We start from the raw sequence: 26,177 nt of genomic DNA on the forward strand, positions 1-26,177 counted from the left end.
TTATCTAATATAATTTAAATGTGTTAGTACAAAAAAATACATTAACAATGCATAAAAAAATTTTCCTCTAATATATTTGTAGTTCAGGTGGGAGTGACTGAAACATTAGGATTTCATCCCCCCCCCCCCCCCCCAATAAAACTTTTTTGTTCTTGAACTACATATATAGCTTTAAACATTTAAATTTTTGAAGACCCACCTTTTATTATAGAAGACTCTATTTAACAAAAATATTTGTTTTTTTTCTCATCTTGTTGTAATATTTGATTTTCACACTATTGTAGATTAATTGTGATCTCATCCTAAAACAATCTGTTTCATGCTATAAAATTAGTTTATTATTCTAAATTCATCATAATTTCCCTACAGCTATTTTTTCTCATTCAGTAATGTGCTCCATAGATTGAACATTTATCAGTTCTAGAATAAAAATCTCTAGTATTAAACTAACCTATTTTATCCTGGATAGTACATAACCAGAAATATACGAAAACCTTTTCATCAGTCAAAATATTTGAATTTCACCTCCATTGCACCAAAGGGATCAAGGTACACCCTTTCCTTGATTTAATAAGGCACATTAAGAAGTGACTGAAAATTGATTTTGAGCACAGTTAGGGAAGATTATAGTATCATAATCAATGTATTGAATCGTTATTAAACACAACCAACAATATAATGCCCCACTGGCAGTCTAAATTTCCCTTGATTGGATTGCAATTTTTCAAAGAAAAATTTTACCGTTTTCATAATCACATTTCTTAATTATCTTTTTATTTCATATATATCAAATCGCTACTATACATATATATATATTTATAGAAATTTCAAAAAATAGCAGTCCAAACGAGTTCTTATATTTTTGTGATTGTAAACATCTTTCCTAGCTACATACTAATGCTAATAACAAGTTCAACATTTTAACATCAAAATAAACCTACTGATCATCAAGGGGAGAACTTGACATAGTTAGAATACCAAGGAATATCAATCAAAAAGTTGGAAGAGATATAAGACAAGTTGGTACAATTTCAAAAGCTTTTATGTTTAATAATGTACTAAGTCTTACCATTATTTTTAGAGTAAATCTTATACATAGTAACAGTATATATACTATCATCGTTGAATGCATGATACACGTGTAAAGTTGAATTTTAAATTTAAATTTTATATAGTTATCATTCATACACGATCAGCGTACAGAGGATTAATTCATATTTTTATCAAATTCTTAGTGTACTTTTTCTTTCATTTTTTTAACATAAGAAAAACATTTGATTGATCATGTGAAGCCTATCATATCAGCTACACAAGTGGAGTGGGTGGGGCGTGTCCGTTTCCTAGTCAACTTTCTGTCTTTATTGTCTTTGCCTTCCAATCTCACCCCAAAGCACATGCAAAGAAAGAAGTTGACAAAGTTTTTGAACATGGACTTTTTCGCTAATTTCCAAATAGTGTCATTTCACGAGAAAATGGACTATTCAAAGGTATACTTTTATGCATTTCTGCGTGAATTACATCCACGCCCCTGCAGTTTTTTCCAAAGAGTTAATTACCCTTTACCCCCTAAACTTGGGCCTTTATGGCACTTTGCCCCTTGAACTCCTCCCTACCTATATGTACATTTAAACATTTTTGGAAATTATCTATTCATACTTTATAGAATGTATCCTAATCAGAGGTGTCAACCACAATCTAATTATATTGATTTGTCTAAACTAACCCGTTAATAAATGGACTTGGGTATGTAATGAATTTTGAATGGGTCTAAATAAATTATCCAATTGAACCCATTTAATGGGTTCGGTTATGGTTTGATTCGCTCACCCATTTATACCTATTTAAAAGTAATTATATATTTAAATTCAATTTTTAGTGGATCTGAAGCAGATAAATTTGAATTTCTTATCAATCTAATAATAATAAAATGTCATCAAACAACATGCAATAAAATAAAATAAAATTTCAAGTGAGTTATAAATGGGTAATTAGATATATCCACCCATACCCATTTATTAAATGGGCATAAATGAGTGATTCATTACCCATACCTATTCGCCACTGGCCATTTGGTCCAGTGGTCATCACCATGAAAGGTGATGCTGGAGGTCAGGAGTTCAATCCCTGCCTCCCACAAATTTGCCACAATTTGTGGCGGTCTTAATTGACCTTCATCGATGGAGTCTGTACTCACATCGAACCCCCTCCCCTTCCCCTTAGACTAGGCTAGATTAGGTTATACGATATCTATCGTTTCGACAAAAAAAAAAAAAAAAATTACCCATACCTATTCATTAAATTGGTATAAATGAGTGATTTATTTTGAACAATTATTAATTGGGTATAAATGGATTAACCTAATTACACCTATTACCCAATTATAACTCGCCCAAACCCACCCGAACCACATATTTTGACACCGCTAATCCTAATATATAAAGTGTGTGTGCCAGTTTGTCTTTATCTGTAGATGAGGGAAGAAATAGCGCGCATAAATATAGAGGACATGTGAAATTGAGTCAACATTACTATACTCGTTAAAATTCAGCAGATTAGGTGATAAATTTTGACTTAAAAATTATTAGACAAATTATTTGGTGTCTAATGTATTCATTGATTGGAAATTCTAAATCAAATAGGCATTTAATTATTGAAATTTAAATAGTTGATGGGACTAACAAATACCAACCTGTACAGGATTTAAATAGACGTTTGGTAAATTAAATCCACACTACTTGTTTCCATCAGAATCATAGGGATCTATTCTTAGCATACTGTACTTCACATGAATGTCTTAGTTTGGTTCATATTTATGGGTATTGTTCTTACTTTCTTCTACTATTGTTTACCATTGATAATTGAAAGGTAAAATTGTAAAATTGTAACTTTCTTTCAACAGACAAGAAATTATCTGGAATCCTAAAGAGAGATAAATATGTTTCATCCTTATAATTTTATGTAAAACATAGGCTAGCCTATTGTTGAAAAAATATGTTTCATCCTTATAATTGGTGTGCCCTGAGTGTAGTTTAGTTTTTCCCCTGTAAATGCCTATTGTTGGAAAAAACATAGGCTAGCCTACTTTAGTTTATGCATAAATACCTGAGATCTTTTGCTTTGGAGAACTACTTTAGAACCTTGGATGATTCTGTTTGACTGTATATAATAAATTACAACTAAAACCATCTTTTCAGTGTTTCAGGGTTGGTATTGTAAGACCCCATTGCACTTTTTGTCATATTTAAGAAATCAAAAGCATTAGATAATACTAAATGGGAATTGCACTTTTGTCATATTTCAGGATTGAATGCATTTTATAATACTAATGGCCAATGTAAACAAATAGAATTACTGCAACTGTCTAGTCTCCTTTTACTCAATGCTTGGTTTGAACTTGTTTGGTTTGTCCAGCATTTATTCACTCAGTTGCTTGAGGACAGGCTAAAAGAGGACACAATTTTTTTTTTTTTGAAAAAAGAAAGTGTTTCTCAAAGCAGGTTCAGAAGCCTGTTGAGCCATGGTAAAGTGGAAAAATTTTGAAGAGTTTTGTCAATGAAATATCTTGTATTAAATCCCAACAATGTGTAGGTTGCATTCTGGCTAATTTAGGGTTAGTTTGGGAGTTTAGGATGGAAAAGAAAAGAAGGGAAAACTTAAGTTATGAAAGAAGAGAAGAGATTGTTATGTTGTTTGACAGTTTTGAAAATTAGTGGAATAATTTTGAATATAAAAATCATTAAATATTTCTTCAAGGCCTTTTTATGTACAAAATATGCATTTTAAAAAAAAAAATTTGACAAGCTTCCTCAAACTTTCTTCCCATTTCATTCCAATTTGGAAGAAAAAATTTTGGCTACTATTCATCCTCTTAAATCCTTCCATTTCCTTTCTTTTCTTTCCTACTAAAAACTAACAAATGAAAAAAAAACTTTACTTTCTTTCCCTTTCTTTTCTGTCCAAATCCTCCACTCCCAAACGAGCCCTAGTCTGTGCGGATGCAAAACAGCAGCCACCGGTGTGCATCAACCAGGATGATAGTGACCCTCACCATTTTCTAGTTTCTTTTTTATTTTTTCCCCCTTTCTTTGGAGAAACAGAAGAATAGAAATATGGAACTTTTAGCACAGGTGTTGGAAGGCATGAGATGAGATGTCTTCTAAGAATTTTGCTTTTTTTCATTGTAAGCTGTACACTTTTCTGACGATAAGTTAAAGACCAAGAGCAGGTTTTGAAGAAAACTATGTCAAAAACAATAGAATGATCAAAAGAAAAGATCCCAAAAACATTTATGTAAAGTAAAATTTCTAAGAGATCACATAAAGGAATCAAGATAACCATATTTATGCCTTCTGTTGTATTGCAGCAAGCTTGCATATGTCCTGTCCCAGACTCCAATGAAAAGAGACTCATCATCTGGACTTAAAGATACCCCAGAAATCTCACCAAAGAAGTCTATCTCTTGTTGTTTGCTGTAATTTGCCTTTGTATCATAAACGTGAACAAAATCTGCAGGTTCAGCCACCACCAGAAATTGCCCGTCTGACGAGAACCGGAGTGATCGGACCGCCCCCATATTTCCCTTCAAAACTGCCAACGACTTTGATAGGTCTCTTACATCCCATACTCGGCACGTTTTGTCCTGATTCCCTGTGGCAAATATATGCCCTTCGGGGTGCCACGCAGTGGCAAAGGAGTAGTCTTTATGACCAACAACTGAGGCCACAGTCTGAGACAGCAGAAGTGTACCATTAAGTCAGTAGAAGTTTATTATTATGTTTGTATTTTACTCTCTGTAGCAGAAACCGAAAACAAACTATTTTAATCTTTGATCACTAGTCTCTTCATCCAGTCCTAAACTGGTAGATTTTATCTTCACACTACTAGTAATCAACTTACCGTAGTAAAAAGGTAGATGAAATACTATGGTTTATCTACAGAATTTAATAGAATGACACATCATTTCACTACATGAACCAGATCAAAAATCAAAGTACATAATATTTGAACTAAACAGACGTCTGCGATAAAGTCCACAGCATTCGATGTATAACTCAATTACAGAAAAGACGACTTATCACATGTACCTTTCCATTGTGGGCATCCACGAGCAAGCCCTCAAGATCATCTCCAACAACAGCCAAAAGTCTGCGATCTGGACTCACTGAAGTATGCTGCAAAACAAACCAGTTGATACAATTTTTCTGACTCTTTTGATATTACACTATTAGATATCTCAGTTAGAAGAAAATGAAAGAATTAATCGATCCCATCAAAACCAACTGCTCTTCCTATTATATGCACGACAAATATGGCATACATCATTGTTCGTAGATAAACAAGAAAATGGAAGACAAGGAACACCATAAAATACAGCAGCATTGCCAAAACACTTACATTCACTGGCCAGGAGAATTGGAATTGATTAATGAGCTCATATTTCTCCACGTTGTACTCTCTTATCCCACAATCATTGTTGGAAGCCATGAAATTGAGCCCGCCACTGCAAAAGAATTTATGCTGAAACTGAGTTTTATGGGAACATTACCTAGGCACTAGGCCAATAGAAGATTAGAAATATTATGCTACCTTATGCTCTCATAGATCTCAACGGCATTGGTAATGGCATTATCCTCGTATGTGGTCCTTGCACAAAAGCTTACCCCTGGTTTATTCAGGCGCTGCACAAAATTCATCCGTGGAAACCATTTCAAGGAAACACTCAAAATCAGCAGCTTTTATGGTTCTTCGGCTAACCTTTGCTCATGTTAATCAAACATAATAAGAGTGTTGATTGTACTAATGTTTGAATGTAAAACTTGTATATGATGATAAATGACAGGTTCATAATTCAAAAATACATTTCAAGAATGCCACATTTACTTTATCCAATAACATTCATTCTGTCAACCCAATGCCATTGATTACTACATGAGGTCTGCAGGGAACACGAGAAAATGTGCTATCCATCCTTATGTCATACCATGGACCCACAAAAAGAAAAGGATAAAACAGAAATTTGTGATGATCGCATTATCATGCATGATAAATATTAGTCCAGAACACAGAAGACAACTAGGCAAGAATGTTTTAGTGTTACTTGCAAATCAATGTAAACCTGACAAGAAAAAACAACAGGACCATAACTATGAGCGGATAGTCTGCTATAAGATGAATGAGTACAATGGTGTGCTTGACCAACGGAGCAAAATGTCAAAGTTTGAAAGCTCAGGAGATCTGCATTGTACAGCTTGATTGACAATTACTCAACTACATAGCCAAGAAGACTATCATTCTCATAGGCTAGTAGATTATGAAAGTAACATTCTACTACCTTGAAAGCTTCTTCACAAAGAAATCCTAGATGAAAGCATCTAAGACCTCAGCATTTGGAACTCTCCTAGATCAACATCAAATTACATGAACTTCTAGTGACCTCCTAACAACCAACAAGGTCAATGTGGACAGATGATCAGAGATTTTGGACGTGTACTGATCCAACAACCACCACCACCACCACCCAGATGGAGCGAGAGAGCATAAAATCTTTGTAAATTAGAGAGATGCAATATCAGGACGTCAAATGATGGTAATTCACCTTGCAAGAGAGCATATGGTATATTGAAATATAATGTTGGAATAAAAGGGGCGAAAAGGGGCCCACAAGCCATAAGCTACTGCACATTTTCAGTCGTGGAATCCAGATGAATAGACAACAATTCTTCACAACACAGTTAGCAACAAAGAATCGAGGAAAAGCAGTACGTTAAATTCTGGAAAGAGGGAGCAGAAGTACAATAGACTAAATTAAGATAAGGAGGTGTGACAAGCTTTAACGGCAGAACAAAGCAAATTCATACTTCCAATTACCAAATAAAGGTTTTCATGAAATCTGCCCATCTCCAAAAAAGTGATGTTACCAGCATGAAAACTACTTTTAAAGTTAAAAATGATTTCTGAGTCACAACATGGAAGTTTTCTATCCAATCGCACATGCACAAGGAAATTTAAAGGGAAAAAAAATTATGCCATCAAGAAATGTACCAAAAATTATATATCTATATATATATATATATATAGAGAGAGAGAGAGAGAGATTTATATCAGCTAACCTTACAAACAATTTCTCCTTGGAAGCCCCCTGCAACCATAAAACTGTCCTTCACTGCCATGGTACTAATCTGGGTTTGGGTGAAACCTTCTAACAAATTGCCAGGATGCTTCTGCATTTATCATCAACAGAGGAAAGTTCAGGGAAGCCAAGGAGAATATTAGGAAGGAAAGGGAAATTCTTAGAAAAAATAAAGAGGATGAATTGAAATAACCACACTTCCACTCTCTGCAACATAACAACTGTAGTCATCAAGTAACAAATACTATTTAATCACCTCTGTGGGTACTACATGTCCAGAGAAGTTGAGGACTTCGGACAATCTGTGAAGCAGAGCTGACCAGTGCAAGATGGAGTAATTAGATATGAGATACACATCATGTTTAGAAGTAGCCCACACCAGGTTTCTGAGCTGCATAGAGAAGCAAAAAGATATGTGAACTGATTCTCCTTTTGGGCTTGATGCCATTATGCAGGGCAAGGCAGTCATTTTTATCCAATGATAAATTAGAACACTCGATAAATTAGAACACTCTAATGCAAGGCAAGGCAGTCATGTGATGATAGTGAGAGCAATTAGAACACTCTAATCAAGATAAAGTCAGAGAGAACTTCAATACACCAGTATAGACTAAGCAAACAAAATATCGACTCTTTCATGGAATGAAGTAAAACGGAAAAGCCACAAAAAGAGAGAAGGAAAAATGCATAGCTTGTGATGCCAAAAAGTGACCTTCAACAACATACAAAATCTTCATCAAGTACTAAACTAAAAGGGAAACAGAAAATCATTAATAACAGAAACAAAATGAAGAGCCATTAATCCCGCCATAGAGACGTACCATCCAAGGAAAGAAATGTGAAAAAGAACAGAAGCAGCAGCTGCTTTGCTTCTTTTAGTAGTTGGAGATAATGGCACATCAACAACGGATGACTAAAAGCAATGGAAATTTTATTACCAATTGAAACGAAACTATTCTAGTTTCTTAGACAATTTAACTGGTGACAGGAGATAAAGACTACATGATAGATATTGAAAGATAAGAACTAATGCAATAGAGAACAATAAAACATTTAGCATCAATACAGAAGCTACAGGGGCTAACATCCAACATGAATGCAAGTCACTCAAGACCAAAATAAAAATGAATGTAAGTCCAGCCCAAGGCAAACTACTTTGGATAAATTCTTTCACTGCCTAAATATACAAAGAGAGTGCAACAGATATGAATCCCTGTTCTGAAATAATCCACTGAACAAGGTGTTCCATAGGATAGTCATAGTAGAGACCTTTCAAGTGCAACGACATTACTCTATGTTTCTTCTGCTGGTTGGAGAGAATTCCGTACTACCAAATAGGCAAAGGAGGGAATATGATTGTATGGAAACTAAAAAATTAAAGAACTAAAGCAGCAGCACAGCCGTGAACTCATGATAACTCTCTCTCTCTCTAACTTTTTCCTTTTTTCTTGGATAGATCACATTCTCAATTACAAAACGAGCACTTCTAACTCAGACATGGCTTGAGACATCATAAGAATATCTACAATTTAAAACTTCTAAAGCAAGGAATAGGAAAAGAGTAAAATAGCTCTCCCCCATTCTCATGGCTCAAGCAAATTCTAAAAACAATATGTTAACCCAGAAGACACCTAAAGATGCAACAACTGTTGACTGTATTCCTCTGTCATTACTAAATAACAGAAACTACTCTAGTAGCCAATTCAGTTGTAGTAGGTGAGCTTGACAAGTAAACTACTTGATCTGGGGTAAAAACAGAAAGAAATATTGGCTATGTTTGGATAGATAATTTTTCCAAAAAAAATTTTCGCTTGCATCATAAATACATTTCCCAATCCACCTTTTTATATTTCCAACCACCTTTTTATCTCACATACATTACATCACAAAAAGTGCTACATTAATTATTCCAAATAATTATTTGGAATAATGCTCTATTCAAACAAAGCCATTATTTTCCGACTGACTTTTCAATCCCAACACAGATAAGTGAGTACTGATCTTCGTAGTCATACATAATCTTCCAGGAATTCGCAGGATTGGCCTGCCACCTAAGTGGCCAGTGGGTAGCTTTTGGTGAAGCAGAGTAATCACAAAGCCAAGAAATATGGTTATTCAGGACTAGAGACAGGATTAGGCGCATAGAATCCACATCAATCAACAATTTATTAAGTAGCTACTTCCAAGAAAAGAGGTTCTTCAGTAGAGACGATAGAGATTTCAGTTAAGACTAATAAATGTAACATTTGGTAGATGGCTTAATTGCATGTTAACTAGGCTTGAATAAAGATGAGATTTTGATTGATAAAGACATGTAAAGGCTTTTCCACGGCCTGATTGAGGAAACAGAAACGGTAAAACCATACCATCTTGGATAATTCATCCTACATGTGACAAATTTGTAGGTGTGGTTATTGCAAGCCTAAAACATGGTTGAATGTCTTAGAGTCTAGGTCATCACAAAAACATAAAGACAATAATCAATAAGGTGCATAACAGCAAAGTAATGGGTCATAAGGGGAAAAAAAAGATATAAAAGGATCAAAGACAATAATCAATTAGGGGCAGAAAGTTTGATTATAACCAAAGGCTTCAAATTTGCAGAGATTTAAGGAAAGTACTTGCCCGAGTATAGCCCCAGTGCCATAAAGAGCACCTGTTTCAACTCACATTAATGTTTATCTGCTCAATTTATTGGTTAAACTCCTACAGCATCATGAAACTCAACTCACACATAACAGAGAGACTAAGTTATCATTATCTTGTCTTATAAATAATATCTATATCCTTCTCTCTTTTAACATAAAAAACACATTCTGCAGAAAAAAAAAAAAAAGCCATGGCATTGTAGAACTTAAATGAAAAGCTGAGATGTGTCAGAAAATCCAAAGATATGCTCAAAGAAGAGCATAGGTTGACTTATAGCTTTACATGTTATCTTGTAAGAGTGAAGACTTAATCTTCTAGCTATTCAACAGTTTAAATATGCTTGTACTGCACTTCAGATCAATAATTAAATATTTTGATCCTCAATCTGATTCTTCAATTCGAAAAGGCAGAAACACGGAAAGACAGATCAATACAGACAACAGATCATTTATATCTACCATTTGCAATAATTTTCAGGTCAGGGACGATTGTAGAAGACCAACAAATCGGAAGATAACACTTCAATAAGTGTATCAATCAAAAAACACACTGAAAAATCAAAGCAACATATCTGCCACCTCAAGCATGAACTCAGATATTCAGCAACATAATTACAAGCAAGACGAGTTATGACACGGGGACACAAGAAGGCCTAATATTTGCAAAATGTTCAAATAAAAACTCCAAGAAGTGGAAGACAGATAGTATGCATAGTGCCACCTTTATTTACTAAAGAGAGTGAAATATGAAGAGGTGCATTTGAAACTGCAACACCTCATGTAAACATACAAAATGTAGACATCAGCTTATAGAACTAGGTAGTGGCATAGCATTTTAGTACATACCTGAAAATGAAGGATGGTAGGCTTCACCAATCTTGTGTTGTAGAAAAACTCATAGTACTCACCACCTTTCTCAATTGGCGTGCATTGCTAAATAAATAATCTGAAATTAAACTCATAGCACAGAGAGAGAGAGAGAGAGAGAACTCACTCAACTTAAACCAACGTTACCTACCTTATCAACAGTTTCACCAGATGCAGGCACATTTTCATAATTCTGATACTGCAGAATCCTTGTCCTTCTATAATCCTCTCTTGTAATATTTAACCTATCCCAAGGAATTCCCTGTATATCCTTCCCATTCCTCGCTTGTGAAGCCGAGGTATCAGTAACTTTTGTAAGCTAAAAGCACCCAAAAGAATATTACCATCAAAGACAGATTCTAATTCCATAACAGACTGAAAGTAGAAAACAAAGAAAAATCCAGGAATCCGACCAATTTATCTTATACTTAAACAAGTCAATTGAGTAAACCAACCATATCATATTCATCAAGGTTTACATCTTGTGTATCATCATTTTGGGCTTCCCCTTGCATTTCAGCCACGGAATCTGCTTCATCCTCTCCATCCTCCTCCATGTAGTCCAATTGGTGAGCACTTTGGCGGTTGTTAGCCATGTTTACTTGATTTTCTCTCCTTTTAGTTGGCTTTTTCCACACCTGCAACATACAACTATTGTTCCTTAGAACAACAAGAACAGAGTTTCTCAAACAACAAAGCTAACCTCCATATTGCCACCACCGCTACCCATAAGTAAACAAACAAAGGAAAACAGAAAAAGGAATCATTTTTCCCCTTCTCTCTGCATCTAATTTTAAAAATACACCAAAAGAAAAAGAAAGAAAAACAGGGATTTTCTGTAAAATAGTGTGGAAGGAAAAAATGGTCAAATTGGTTCTCATTATATATGACAGAACATTTGTATGGACAACATAAAGTCTACAAAAATGAAAAAATTCAGTAACCCATTTCTGGATTAGACCCACAAAAAAAAGTAAATTAGAAAATCAAAAAAAGGACCGAAATGATGAAACATGCAAACAAAGATTACCGGGAAGAAATGGTATGCAGAAATGAAAAGCTTTTCTGATTATATAGATTCCTTCATCCACAAAATTTCCGCTCCAAAACCATTATCTTTTATGAAAATTATGATAAAACACAAACACCTGAAAAAAAAAATAAAGAACAATATGTTTTCTTTCTTTTTTCGATTTCCTACACCAAATAACTACAAATTACCTGAAATATCACCTCAAAGCTGAGATATGGCCTAATAATTAGAACACCCTTTTTTCAGAGCTTTTGTACTACCATATATGCAAAGTTTCAAGATTTCTTTTGCAGGCAAAAAAACAAAGAAAACCCAGAAACAATTTTAAGGTTTATCTGCTCTAGTCTGGACTCTGGAGGGGTGGGGCAGTAATTTCAGTACCCCACATCAACTAGGATAGTGGTGGCCTGGTGGGGACTGATCTTTTATTAGCAGCAGCTAAGAAATTGTCATAGAAACCTGTGAACAGTTTTCATTAAGCTTAACAAGAGATGATGATGGGAATGGTATGTCTACTAGTACAAAAGTACAATTACAATGCACGCATGCGGTTTCATTTCAGGGGGGTAGTAGTGGTAATATGTCATCATGCATACCAATTCGATATGATGAGAGGATGTGGATGGTTGGACACTTGTCAAGTCGCGGTAAGAAAAGGAAGGTAAAAATTTGATTTTGATAATATTATATGAGAAGATAGTTAAGTTTGAAAAAAAAATTTGGGTTCCAATGAACATTTTTATTTAATTCTCAACAAATTATGGTTTGGGTATATTAGATAATATCTTGAGTTAGTTAGCAAGAGTTAGAAATTAGTGCAAGTTTTATTCGGTTATTTTTGTGGAATATTGGTAAGAAAGAAGTTAAGTTTACATCTTTTTATTTCCAATTGACTACTTGTAGAAGTTTTAATATTGTCAGTGGTACTACAAGTTATTAATGTATGAAAAATATAAGTGATATAAGTTATTTATGTATCAAAAATGCAAATTTAAAATAGAGGGGGATGATTTCATGATTTTCATCCCTCCTTAATAGGTAAATTTAAAGTTAAAACTCGTAGTTTAGGTGTTCAGACATAAATTTCTAAGCATTTAAAGGATTAGACTCATTCTCATTGCATTGCATTGAAGAGAATTTCATTCCATTACACCCTAATAAAATTAATTTAAAATTTATTTTTGAAATTCAACATTGTTCATAATATATTTCATTATTTATTTTAGTTATGCACAAAATTTCATATGAAATTTACCAAGTTTTGCCATCTGATTAATTATTCTAAATTTTTCTCAATTTTGACAAATTTTTCACTGTTCGAATGTTTCATGTAAATTGAATTTCGAAATATTCTTAAAACAATATCAATTTTTAGTATGTTGATCAAGAGATCAAAACAAAACTAATGACACAATTACAAATTTTTATAACATTATATAAATTTAGATATAAATAGATGAAGAAACCAATGGAGAGATTTAATAGAAAAGATCCTAACCCCACCCACGTCCAAGATCCATTTTGTAAAATCCGAAATCCATAATGCATTGTGAGATGTTCATATGGTACTTTTAAAATACAAAGTTAAGATATTTTCAAGCATCTAAGGTCCTTGGCTAGATTTTAAGGGTGCATTTAATAAAATTGAAGTTTGAAAACTGAAATCTGAAATTTGAAATTCAAAATCCATTAAGTTGCTAAATTGTTAAGCACTAAATTTGATATATTTGAGTGTATATCACGTTAAGTAATAAGTGAATGGTTTATCACTTATCTTTTGAAACAAATTTTGTTTAGAAAATCCAGCGCCACTTAATTAATCTAGATATTTTAGTTTTGGTTATCAAATACGTTTGAACATGCTAATATTTGAATCCATTGAATTTAAATACTGAATTAGATTATCAAACAGGCTCTAAATCTTGAACTCATTGAGTGATGTCAGAAAGTGTTAAAGTTTAGAGCCAAAACACATAGTTTAGGCATTCAAACGTGAATCTTTGAAGCATCCAAATTCCCTTGTCTAAATTGTAGATGCGTGGCTTACTGTGTTGTCCATAGACTAAAGATAAAATTTAAAGTTAGAAAAGCATAGTTTAGGTATTCAAGCTTGATCTCTGGGCCAAAAATTTTGGTAGGCTCCACCAGTAAATTAAGTGACTAAAATTTATAATACAATCTCACCAATTCAAATATTAAATATACGACGAAATTTGGACCACGGGATCTAGTAAACTAGACCTGTCCAAATTTTTGCTGAGCTCTCGAAACATTTGGATTTTCTTCTCTGTGTCCTACAAAATCCCCACAAGCCCCTGTTTAGGTAATGAGTGACCGTATACTTTTTTGGAAGGAAGGAAGTGATCCATGTCGTAACGTGGATCTCGAAAGTGCGGATTGTGCCCAACTATTGCATAAAATCATAAAATATTACTTTGTAATAATCACAAAGAATTGGTAGTTTATTACTTTATGCTACCATTTGATTAATCGGAGTCATCATAGGTCACCGTTAACATGTATTTCAGGTGTCAATTTTAAAATTATATATACATATATAATTTATTAATTTAGAAATATTTAAATATATTAATGTAATAATCATAATTATGTATAAGTTAAGTATAATTTAAATATGTTAATAAATTATCTACCGGACACTCATTAAAAAAAAAATCTTTTATACTATTGAATTATAGAAGCTTGTAGCAAAAATTAGGGATGTTCCTAGAACCTGCTCAGGTAGAATTTGGGATAAAAAAATGGTTAATTAACCTGTTTTTTTGGGTGATAATTCTTTGAGTAAAAGAGGCTATATTTTATGAAATCTAATGTCAAATTTAAGCATAAAAAATGATTGTTTTCAAGTGTCTTCGTACGTTTATCTTTTTTTAATACCGAAATGTATCAACGCATTTAGCCTAATAGTACTCTCTCATAATTTTTTTTTTGACTCTAATGAAAAGACACAATAAATTTACAAATTATGTGTTTTTTTGAAATTACAAATACTTCTCGGTCATTAATCACGATTTAATATGATTAAACTAATTGCTTAATTTCTCAAACCTAGGCCCCGTTTGGCAAGTGAGTTTTTTGGGTGTTTGTCTACAACTTTACTGTAACTTACTGTAGAAGTTTTTTAAATTTTTGAATATTTTTAAGTATATAGTTTAAAATTTTTGAAAAGTTTTTTGAAATTACTGCATCTAAAGCTTTTAAAAAACTTATAACAGATAAACTTGATAAAAAAACTCAAGTGCCAAATAGGGCCTAATGTTAGTTTCTTCTTCTTATTTCAATGTGTTTTTTTTTTTTTTAGCCTAAAGCAGAATTTGTTGTAGTGGCACACTTGTCGTCTAGTTTATAGTTTATAAATACACAAGGCTTTGCAAAATTAAAGGAATGGAGAGTAAAATTAGTTTGCATATATGCATCTAATTCTCAAACTCACAAAAACCGGAACTCAATAAAAAAGTATATATTCTTTCAATCAAGATCAGTTCCTACATTTGAAGGGTACAATCACTATTTGTGAATTAGTTTAGTACAATGCATATCTTTTGTGATTTTGTGTGTCTCCCAGCCAGGATCCAAATTTGTACTCATTATCTTGATAGTTTACTTCCAAGTAATCTTAGCAACCATTCTTCTCCTTCCCTAATTTATAGTAATATTTTTTGCAAATAAAAAAAATAAGTTTTCCTATCAAAAGATTTTTCTCAAATGCCAAAAAAAAAACCAATAATCTCTGTGTAATATAAATTTTCATTCTTTATAGTTACTTCCAATAACATTTTCATTTTTGTCTTTGGGGGTATAATAGGTATTTTGGTTACCTTTATATGAATCTCATTGTATTTAAAAATTTTTTATTTGTATTTAAATATTTATTTCCATATCCTTCCAATGGTCACTTGTTTCACTTCATTGGCTAATTGATCAGAATATTGGTGTATAAAAAAAAAGTCAGACACTTGTGGGTCTGACAGGTTCGACGTATAAATCTATGGGTGCCGGGCTGCGGCACCAAAAAATTTTTTTTTTTTTTTATAGTTGACACATGGGTGCCGGGCTGTGTCAGCCCGGCACCTGACAAAAACTGCAAAAGCTGGCTGCCGGGCACTCTCTGCCCGGCAGCCAGTGAAATTGTTTAAAAAAAAAAAAATCGGCCAGGCTGAAATTTTACACCTGAGTAGCTCCCGTGAATTTTAGCCAGTGTTTTGCTTCAGATTTGCCCCTTTTGGCAGGCTTGTGGACAAAACTAGCTGGGGCTTGCAGCTGCCCGTGAAGCAAAAAAGCTGAATCAGGCTAATAACTGGACAATACCGACTATGCTCCATTAGACTTTAGCAGGTCGTGAAACAATAATTGTGTGCTACCGGTGGTTCTTTTTTTTTTTTTTTAATGGAAACTTTGTAATCTAGCCGTCCAAACGGACGGCTAGATTTGACCTAATGCTCTATATATGCATTAGACGAAACTTCCTCATCGTCCGCACCTCTCACTTTCTCAATTTACCTCTCACTTTCTCAGTTTATATTTCTAACTTTTCTCTCAGTCGGAGTCTCTCTCTCTTTCTCAGTGTCTCACACTTTCACACGAGCACTTCACATTACATTTTGCAGAGACACTTTCACACAAGCACCTGACTTTACATTTTGCAGAGTTGGGCGTAGGCAAAGAACTGTCCTGTGGTCCAAAGCGTGAGTGTTTGTTGGCTTAGTCCTCCTTATTTAACAAATGATTATTACCTTGTTTGGCAGTAGAATTGGCTTGTGGTCCTGTTGGTGTTTCTAATAATTACTTTATTCTTATGCAGAATTGGCATCAGGCGCTTGGTGCCGTGTTTTTGTTAATCGCCGTGCTGATTAATTGCGGTGCTTCTGTTAAGGTGGCCGGACTCATTATTCACGGTGCTTCCGAGGCAATCGGTTTTTTGGATTCAAAAAAGGTTAGTGATTTGTATTATATAAAAGTTGTTATAATTTGTCACTTTATGTTAGTGAATTGTTGATAAATATTTTATGTTATTGTTATAATATGTTATTAATTAAATATTTAATTTATTGTTGAAGCAATTGTAAACAGATAATGTAATTTACGTATGTTTGCTAATATTAGTTAGTGAAGCACGGTACACGCTTAGTTGAATTAGTTTAGTGATTGAATTAGTTTAAGTAGATTAATTAGTTGTTTAAATTTGTTTAATAAATGTATTTAAAGTGATTGATTAAATGAATGTAAATCTATAATAAATGCAGTACATAAAATTGGAATCATTAGCATAGTTTAATATCGAAATTAGTATTATTGGTTCAATGCAATTCACTTTATTATGCAAGTTAGTTGATAATTAGTCCACGGTATTTAGTATATGATTAGTTTAATTAGTTTTGTGATTTAATTAGATTAATTAGTTGCTTTTTAATTAGTTGAATGAATTAAATTTAATAGGTTCGATTAAATGAATTTAGATGTATTTGTCGAGGCATGTATTGAGTTTTGCTTATGATAGCTATTTAGTGGGGATAATTTAAGTATTTGAAATAATTGCTACATTTAATACATTAAATGCATAAATATAATGTAATTAGGTTAGCTTTATTTCAAAATTAGGGGTATTAGTTTAATGCAATTCACTTTGTTGCGCAAGTTAGTTGATAATTAGCTTGTGCTATTTAGTATCTGATTAGATTAAGTAGTTTTGTGGTTTAATTAGTTAAATTAGGAACTCTCACTCTTTTGTAATTAATTAATTTTAAGAGGTCGATTAAATGAACTTAGATTTATTTGTCAAGGCATGTATTGAGTTTTGATTATGATAGCTATTTAGTGGGGATAATTTAAGTATTTGAAATAATTGCTACATTTAATACATTAAATGCATAAACATAATGTAATTAGCATAAAATCATTTTAAAATAGGGTTTTTAATATTAGTAAGATATTTGATTAGAATGGTTATTTAATTGACCCAATATGAAATGTAGGTGCATGACAGACTTAGCATAAGGTAAAATTTTTATAACTAAATGTAGTAATTAAGGTGGTTAATTAGGTTTACTTTGTTATTTATTAAATGATACGTTTATTTGTTATAAATGGTTGAATTATTTAATTATAATGCATTTTTTGTTGTTATTTGTTATATTACTGGTTATTATTTGTTACAATTATGGACTCATAATTATTTATTTATTTGTTATAAATTATACATATTTGATTCGATCAATTAATTGATTATTCAAATAAGCTTATCAATGCGATTTTACAATGTTATCAACACTCGTCCGTAATAGGTATAACATGTCAAGTGATAATTGCCTGGTGATACAATTATATTGGGGAGGAAAAATTATATACAAAAAGGGGTCAATTTCATATGATCCTCCTATACCGAAAGATGCGTTGTTCCTGACAGAGGTGGTGGGTTATGATGAATTGGTAGACAGAATATACACTAGTATGGGTTTAGATCGGAACAGCTATAAGATTAGTTTGATATATCGGAGTTGTCTCCAAAATGGCAAGTTTGGTGCAATGCCTTTGGTAAATGACAATGGAGTTGCTGGTCTGTACTACTTACAATCTGGTAGTAGACTTGCAACCGAAATATATGTGGAGGTCGAGAAGCTATTGGGTTTAGAAGAACATGGTACCGATGGTTTACAAATTATAAGTGGTAATCTTGAGCGAGGCGGTAGCAGTTCCGAACATATATCTTTATTCCAGCCAGTTGGCCATTTTGAGAGTCAAATGACCCAACTAGCTGGAGCAGATGTCGAACAAAGGCATAGAGGGCGAAGAAGGGGTACTGGTCGGCAGACGAATAATGATCCTCCATGTACAGGTGCTCGATCGATAATTCACCTCAACCATTCATTCTCGAGGTGCGAATATTGAATCGGCACCAATGTTTGATACACAGCCATCTACTGACGATCAGTTTGTAGATGTTGACATGGACTCCGAACCGGAGCCCAATCTTAGTGGTTCCGATGATGAGAACCACGAACATGGTACTGACAGTCAAGCAGGGCATCTAGAGGGCACATCTATGGCCCATGATGACATGGATCATGGTGCTCCTTGGATAAATAGTGAGGGTCCACAACTGCGTTATGAAGCTGGTGTTGACGCTGCATTGAATTTTGACCCCCTTGATGCTGGGCGAGTGGAGAAGTTAAGAATGTGGAACGAACACACCAGAGATTTAGAATTGGGCCTCCTTTTTGAATCAAAGGAGCATGTCCAACGAGCTGTGAAGTTGTGGTCCATCAAGGAGAACAGGGAGTTCAGAGTTCGTGAGAGCACGCCAACGACTTGGTATGTCCGTTGTCGGGCTCGTAACTCCGTCCCCCCTTGTAATTGGCAGCTTCATGCAACCTTACGGAGCTCGCACAACATGTGGATGATTGTCACACTTGCTGACGCACATACTTGCGTCCGTGTTTGCCATAGTAACGATCACCGTGGATTGAGTAGTGACATAATTGCCGAGCACATTATTCCCCATATTATGAATGGTCCGGTGTACAAAATCAAGGAAATTCAGGCATCGGTGAAACAAGAGTTTCATTGCGATGTGTCATATAAGAAGGCTTGGTACGCTAGACGCCGTGCCATTGATATATTATATGGGGACTGGCCGACATCCATATCGCAACTGCCGACATATATTGAGGAGTTACAACAGTCGAATCCAGGGACGGTAGTTGTGTGGGATCATCATCCATTAAGTGCCCCCTCTGCAATAATCTTTGATTATATATTTTGGGCATTTGCTCCAGCCATCCAAGCTTTCCGTTATCTAAAACCGGTGATATGCGTGGATGGTACCTTTTTAAAAGGGCCTTATCGGGGAAAACTTCTTGTCGCCATAGGGTTTGATGCTAACAATTCAATGTTTCCCTTGGCATATGCCTTAGTTGATGAGGAGAATAATCGGAGCTGGTCTTGGTTCATGAGACTGTTACGCATTCACGTGTGTGGTGAAGTGCAAAATATATGTATTATTTCTGATCGTCACCACGGCATTATAAACGCAATGCGTACACTCGAAGAGTGGCAGGAGCCATTAGGGGTGCACCGATTCTGTTTGATTCATATTCGGAGCAATTTCACACAAAAATTCAAGAATGAGAGGTAAATTGTCTCCGAACCCTTAAATATTTTTTCATCGCACCCTAACATACTAAACATATATTAAACTTATTCTGACGATATTTTATCACGCCTGGCAGACTTAAAAGCCTGATGTACGCTGCTGGTGTGGCAAATCAGCCGCGCAAGTATGAGGATATCATGAATGTGATTTACTCCATGAATACGGAGGCGTACACATGGCTAACGGGTGGATCAGTTCGACCCGAGCAATGGGCTCTGTGCAAAGATGGGGGATATCGTTGGGGGCACATATCCACAAATATGGCCGAATGTTTCAACAATTTATTGAGGGACGCTCGATTGCTTCCAATTACTGCATGTATACGGTTCACATTCAACCAAACAGTTGACCTGTTTGTCAAAAATCACAAGGTGGCATGGAATCAAGTATACGCGCTCCCAAAAAAATGTTGGGGTCAATATGTAAAAAATGAAAAAAAAGGGAGGGCACATGCAGTTCAAGTGTTCGATCACCAGAGAGGCATTTACTGTATCACAACTGCTAGGAGGCAAAGCCGACAAGGAGGTCATGCCCAGACTGTCGACATTGGAAGTCGCACCTGTACATGTGGAAAATGGAGAGAACTACGCTTCCCATGTTCACATGCTATGGCAGCGTGTTATAGGTGTGGTATTAGTCCAATGACGCTTGTCGCTCATGAACATACGTTTCCCGCTTATCAAGCTACATTCAGTGGTTCTTTTCAGCCGCTACGGGATCAAAAATATTGGATCTCGGCGGAATTAAAGCTGAATGTCAATGGAGATCGGTTGAAACAAAAGATGCCCGGACCATTGAGAACTGCTAGGATCAGAAATCAAATGGATAGAAGATGCCCTGATGCACCACGCCGATGCAGTAACTGCTTACAGCCGGGTCACACTGCCCCTAATTGTCCATATGCCGGTTATTTTCATAAATAACTTGAGATGTCTCAGTTCTGGTAGACGGTTGTACTAATAAGTAACTGGATTTTGATATTTGATAGTATTAAATGCATAAACTTTTGATGTATTATCTATTGTGAACTGGTAGTTGGTCGTGATAAATATTAAACTCTGGATGTATTGTGGTTGTGATGCATTTATTAAAGTGTTAAAATTTGGATGTATTATTTTTTATGTTATTTGTATCTGAAAGCAGGATTTAAAATGGAGCGATGGGCCAGAACCACAACACCCCCTCATCCCGGTCCCTTGGATGACAGTGTTTTATATCTACAATCAGAACATAGGTCATCTGCGATCTTCCAAGGCACAGGTGTGGATTTAGATGTTCGGCGGTGTGATAAGAGGTTTTTTCAACCTCTTATACATTTAGATGAACGGGTTGCACAGTACATCGATGCTGCTGGCTTTTATGGCATTCGCCGAGCCGGTTATCTCACAGTAGATCATGGTCTTATAAATGCACTTGTGGAGCGTTGGAGGCAAGAGACACACACTTTTCACCTTCCAGTTATGGGAGAGGCGACTGTGACTCTGCAGGATGTGGAGGTTTTGTGGGGTTTAAGCGTTGATGGTCTACCCGTCACATTAGTACAGACGAAACGTAGTCCATTAGACCGCAAACAATTGGTTAACGACCTTTTGGGATATTGGCCAGAAGATAACATGCTCAACCACGGTCGTCTGAAGTTATCATCCATATCCCGACGGTTGAGTACGCCACTGCCTGCAGATGCTTCTGATGAGATGGTTCGCCAGTATGCCCGGATGAACATCCTAATTCTATTGGGTGGATTGCTATTTGCAGATTCGTGTCAGAACGTCGTCAGTTTAAGTTGGCTAGACTATGTTCGTGATTTGGATGCCATGAGCCAGTATAGCTGGGGATCTGCGACGTTGGCGTGTTTATACCGACGATTGTGCCACGCATCACGTGTTTCTGCAATCACATCTGGAGGTCCGTACTTGTTAGTACAGCTTTGGGCGTGGGAGCGGATTCCCGTGATTCGTCCTGATGTACTCCCATATTCTGGGATTGGGGATTTTCCTAGAGGTGGTAGATGGGCCGCTGAACGAACAGGGGTTGACCCTTATAGCCGATCCACTACATCTTATCGGGAGCAGTTAGCCTTATTGCGGTTGGATCAGGTATAACGTCCTACATATCAATAAATTATATTTTATAGTCCCTCGTTTTTAATTTTGGATCGTATCTAAATTATGGTTATGGTAGCAGTTTATTTGGATGCCGTATAGCGATGGCGTACTGGCTAGTCTACCTGATTATTGCAGAAGAGGGGAGCGCATATGGCGGGCAAGAGTCCCTCTAATTTTCTGGCACATCGTCGAAATACATTGTCCAGATCGTGTCATGCGCCAATTTGGGATGAGGCAGGAAATTCCGGAAGAAGTTGACACTAATCGAGGTTTACACCAATTGGAGATTTCCGGTTATCCTGGAAGAAATTGGGCTCATTTTCATCGGGATTGGATAGGATACTGGAATGCGCGTGGAGAAGCACAAGTACCTGGTGTGCCTACAACCACGTTCAGGCCTTCCAATAATTATCTGGAGTGGTATCACAATCACACCGTTCTGTACATTACGCCGCCTATCCAGCAGCAGGCACAAGTTGGACAAATGTTGCATGGAGTTTCGGGCCAGTTTGAGTATTTAGTAAATTACTACTATCTCCCAAATTTAATTTATTTACTTTTGGACAATGGATGATCATGTTTTCTCCTATTTTGTATATGTCAGATGAATACTATGCAGCGCATTGGTCGGCAATCACATGATGCACTTGAACTTGATGACCCTGGAAGTCGATTTCATCCACGTCTTGCAACAATTGTTGATGGAGCATATGGATCAATGCAATATCTCCAGCGCTTTGATCGCATGGTTGTTGGTGATTATGATTCTTTCAATCATAATCCTCATGTGACACCAGAAATTCCTATCCAACCTCGCGTGCGACGTGTCCCTACACAAGGTGGACCATCATCTAGTAGAAGTCGACGCCATAGGCATGGGTTGCAGGACGAAGTCATTGAGGAGACGGGCATTCAAATGACCGAGGGGGGCACTCAGTCGCATTACAACCCGACTAGTAATCAATTCACCACATCTGTGCCTTTGTCGATGACAGACATCCACGGTGTGTCACCTGGACAGAATATATCGGCCTTTACCCCTCAGGTGACATCGTTCCCGCACTCACAGCATATTGCTCTAGATGCCACGCCTTTGCCACAGTTTCCACCTTTTGGTGTATATTCCAGGCCCTCTCCATATTTGCCTGTATTTGGGGGACATTTTCCATCCTCGTCAAACGAGCCTCCATTTGGATACGTTGCCACTGCAGCGGACTCATCTTCTACTGCTAAGCTACATCCAATATTCAATTTTCTGAACGAAACGGGTGGTGTCCCTTCCATTTCAGACCTTCCCGATTATTACAGCCTTGGACAGACTACGACCGTACCTGCGTCGATCCAGCCGATATCTACTACTACATACGGTCAGACGGGGGATTTTGCCACGTATCGTTCTCAACACGATGGTGATAGCAGTACGACAGTTGAGTCGGATGAGGAGGATGACGTAGGACCCTATGCTCTTCGTGATCGTTGCAGACGAAAGCTTAAAAGATTTTGTTGTCCGTCTACAACACCAGGTGATAAAGGCAAGGGCAAAAGGCGTACCAACCGTTGATATGATCATTTCAATTGCATGTTTTACAATTTCAAATATTTGAATATGAGGATTTAGCGTTAATTTAATCTTTTATTATTATAATGCTTATCGCTATTTTTAAATTCACGATTGTACAATGTCATGTTATTCATTTTTTCTTCTTATGTTGATTTTTTATTGCATAATCTCAAATAATTATAAAATCTTTATTTCAAGTGAAACTTAATAGACAACTACTTGAAATGTCCAAAAAAATAACTGCTTACATATTATTCAATCGACTTAACGCTATATAGTTACTTATATTATAATAGAATATTTAATTAACTATTTAAATTTACCAAATATAAGTATTGAACATTAGATAATGAATAAATTTTTAAGAGGACTTTTATTGTAATTTTCAAATATATACTATTTTTCATATATACATAATCAGCTTTTTTCCAGTGCCCAATATACTTCTCTGTGCGTCTCCACATTTGCATTGCTCCTGCTTATTGTGCGCAGAAAAGTGAACTTTCCACCATACAAATGTAACCTATGTTTAATTCTTCTCTCCGCTTTAATTCCGTGGATGTTTTTAGGGTTTTAGGGTTTAGGTTTTAGAAATGCATTCTTCTTTAGGGTTTAGGGTTTAGGGTTCCTTCTTTAAGGTTACATTATTTTGTACTTCTACGCTGTGTATAGTCTAGGGTTTAGGGTTTAGGGTTCAGGGTTTAGGGTTTACGGTTTATGGTTTAGGCTTTTAGGGTTTAGGGTTTAGGGTTTTAGGGTTTAGGTTTCAGAAATGCATTCTTCTTTAGGGTTTGGGGTTTGGGGTTTAGGTTTCAGAAAATATTTATTTGTTAAAATTTATCATTTGTTTGTCATTTGTTTTATCATTTAATTTGTTTTAACAAATGATGAAACGTGCATCATATATAAAAGAAAATTTAGTGAAATAGAAAATTTTAGTTTGCGTATATAGTAACTTTAGTTGTAAATAGTATTAGGTATTATAATCGGTTATAATCAGGTATTATGATTAAAATAACAAATAAAGGTGATTACCAATATAAAGAACTCACATTAATTTTTAAAAAACTTCTTGCCATTTCTTCTTGTCTTTCTTGCATATTAAATCAAATATTTGAATCATACAATTTGTTTATCTTACATTTATTTTTTCATCTTACATTTATGTTTATCTTACAGTGATTTTTTATTGCATAATTTCAAATAATTATAAAATCTTTATTTCAATTAAAACTTAATAGACAACTACTTCAAATGCCAAAAAAAATAACTGCTTACATATTATTCAATCGACTTAACGATATATAGTTACTTATAATATAATAGAATATTTAATTAATTATTTTAATTTACCAAATATAAGTATTGAACATTAAATAATGAATAAATTTTTAAACGGCCTTTTATTATAACTTTAATATACATAATATTTTTCATCCATGCATAATTTGATTTTTTGAGTGTCCAATATACTTCTTTATGCATCTCCACATCTGCTTTGCTTCTGCTTATTGTGCGCAGGAAAGTGAACTTTTCACCATAGAAATGTAACCAATGTTTAATTTTTACCTCTACTTTAATTCCGTGGATTGAAGAATATTGTCAGAAATGCATTCTTCTGCCGCATTTTTTTTTTAAAACAAGCCGACAGCCAGCTTTTCACACAGGTAGAAGCCAAACGCATGGCTAATCTAACCACTTCTTCTTCATAAAGCGCTATAGCTTTGAAGGTCGTTTCATAGCTTGCCAAATGTCCTAGTGCTCTAACAGCTACCCTTTGCTCTAACCTGGGTCATCTTTCCTCTAAGAAGCTCTAATAATGGTGGTATAATTCCCCAGCATCAACAGCTTTGACAGCATACTCGGCATTGTTTATCGTGTAGGAACCAATAATATGGCTAATCTACTCGGCATTCATCTTATAAACAGTATGTGGCCGAATTTTTTTTTTTTAACAATTTAACTGGCTGCCGGGCAGAGAGTGCCCGGCAGCCAACTTTTTCAGACTTTGTCAGGTGCCGGGTTGACACAGCCCGGCACCCATGTGTCTTTAAAAAAAAAAAAAAATTTTTTTGGTGTCAGGTGTCAACCCGGCACCCATATATTTATACCGGACTCCTGTCATATCCACAAGTGTCTGACTTTTCTTTTTAATACCTATATTCTAATCAATTAGCCCAAGTTCTTGAACTTCAGAGAACTTTTGGAACTAATTAAAAGTAGTATGGGGCCTTGAAGCCATGCTGGACCAGTCAAATTTGGCCCTCATGGTCATAGCCACAAATATAAGGTCACATTAGAAAAAAAAGAAAATGCAAAAAGGCTACGATATTATATTTTGACCCTACATCTCAATATTTCATTCTATCATACCTTTACAAAATTTCTTAATTTTCTTTAAGCCACAAAAGCACGAGTATAAAAGATCCAACCACCTATAGTTTCTTCTTGTTTATAAAGGCATCATGAGTTTGTCCATTATAGAACATGTATTGATGTCTTTGCAAAAAAGTAGGACAACAGAAAGCAACCATCACGTCAAAATTCTCAAATATTCCTAAATTTCAAATGGTTAATAACACAATTAATAAGTTAATTAGCAGAATAACTATCTAACTGAATTAGAAATGGAAAATCTGCAACACATGGATGTTCATGATCATT

The 26,177-nt window shown here is 35.2% G+C and overlaps 1 protein-coding gene across 2 annotated transcripts; it reads right to left on the bottom strand.

Annotated features, from left to right (window-relative positions):
- Positions 1-4,150: 4,150 nt before the first annotated feature.
- LOC113736550 (uncharacterized WD repeat-containing protein C2A9.03) lies at positions 4,151-12,160 on the bottom strand. Of its 2 annotated transcripts, none has more exons than XM_027263578.2 (10): positions 11,866-12,160; positions 11,100-11,282; positions 10,796-10,963; positions 10,624-10,710; positions 7,386-7,520; positions 7,110-7,220; positions 5,587-5,678; positions 5,395-5,500; positions 5,085-5,171; positions 4,151-4,726 (listed from the first exon to the last, which is right to left on the bottom strand). In XM_027263578.2, the coding sequence occupies exons 2-10, from the start codon at positions 11,238-11,240 to the stop codon at positions 4,313-4,315; spliced, it is 1,341 nt and encodes a 446-aa protein (XP_027119379.1). In that variant the 5' UTR covers positions 11,241-11,282; positions 11,866-12,160; the 3' UTR covers positions 4,151-4,312. The 2 variants fall into 2 exon arrangements, with proteins under 2 accessions (XP_027119379.1, XP_027119378.1); XM_027263577.2 differs by having other exon boundaries at positions 11,100-11,295; positions 11,866-11,995.
- Between the last annotated feature and the right edge of the window lie 14,017 nt (positions 12,161-26,177).

The sequence above is a fragment of the Coffea arabica genome, chromosome 3e (assembly GCF_036785885.1).
Source record: "Coffea arabica cultivar ET-39 chromosome 3e, Coffea Arabica ET-39 HiFi, whole genome shotgun sequence".
NCBI classification, from domain to species: Eukaryota; Viridiplantae; Streptophyta; class Magnoliopsida; order Gentianales; family Rubiaceae; genus Coffea; species Coffea arabica.

What these genes read in the sequence shown, in the direction of transcription:
- LOC113736550 (XM_027263577.2), bottom strand. Translation starts at nt 11,291, where the DNA reads ATGTTGCAGGTGTGGAAAAAGCCAACTAAAAGGAGAGAAAATCAAGTA. An exon ending in ACCTTGATGAATATGATATG is followed by an intron (nt 10,964 to 11,099) that starts GTTGGTTTACTC and finishes GGGTGCTTTTAG; the next exon opens with CTTACAAAAGTTACTGATAC. An exon ending in CTACCATCCTTCATTTTCAG is followed by an intron (nt 7,521 to 10,623) that starts GTATGTACTAAA and finishes TTCTCTATGCAG; the next exon opens with CTCAGAAACCTGGTGTGGGC.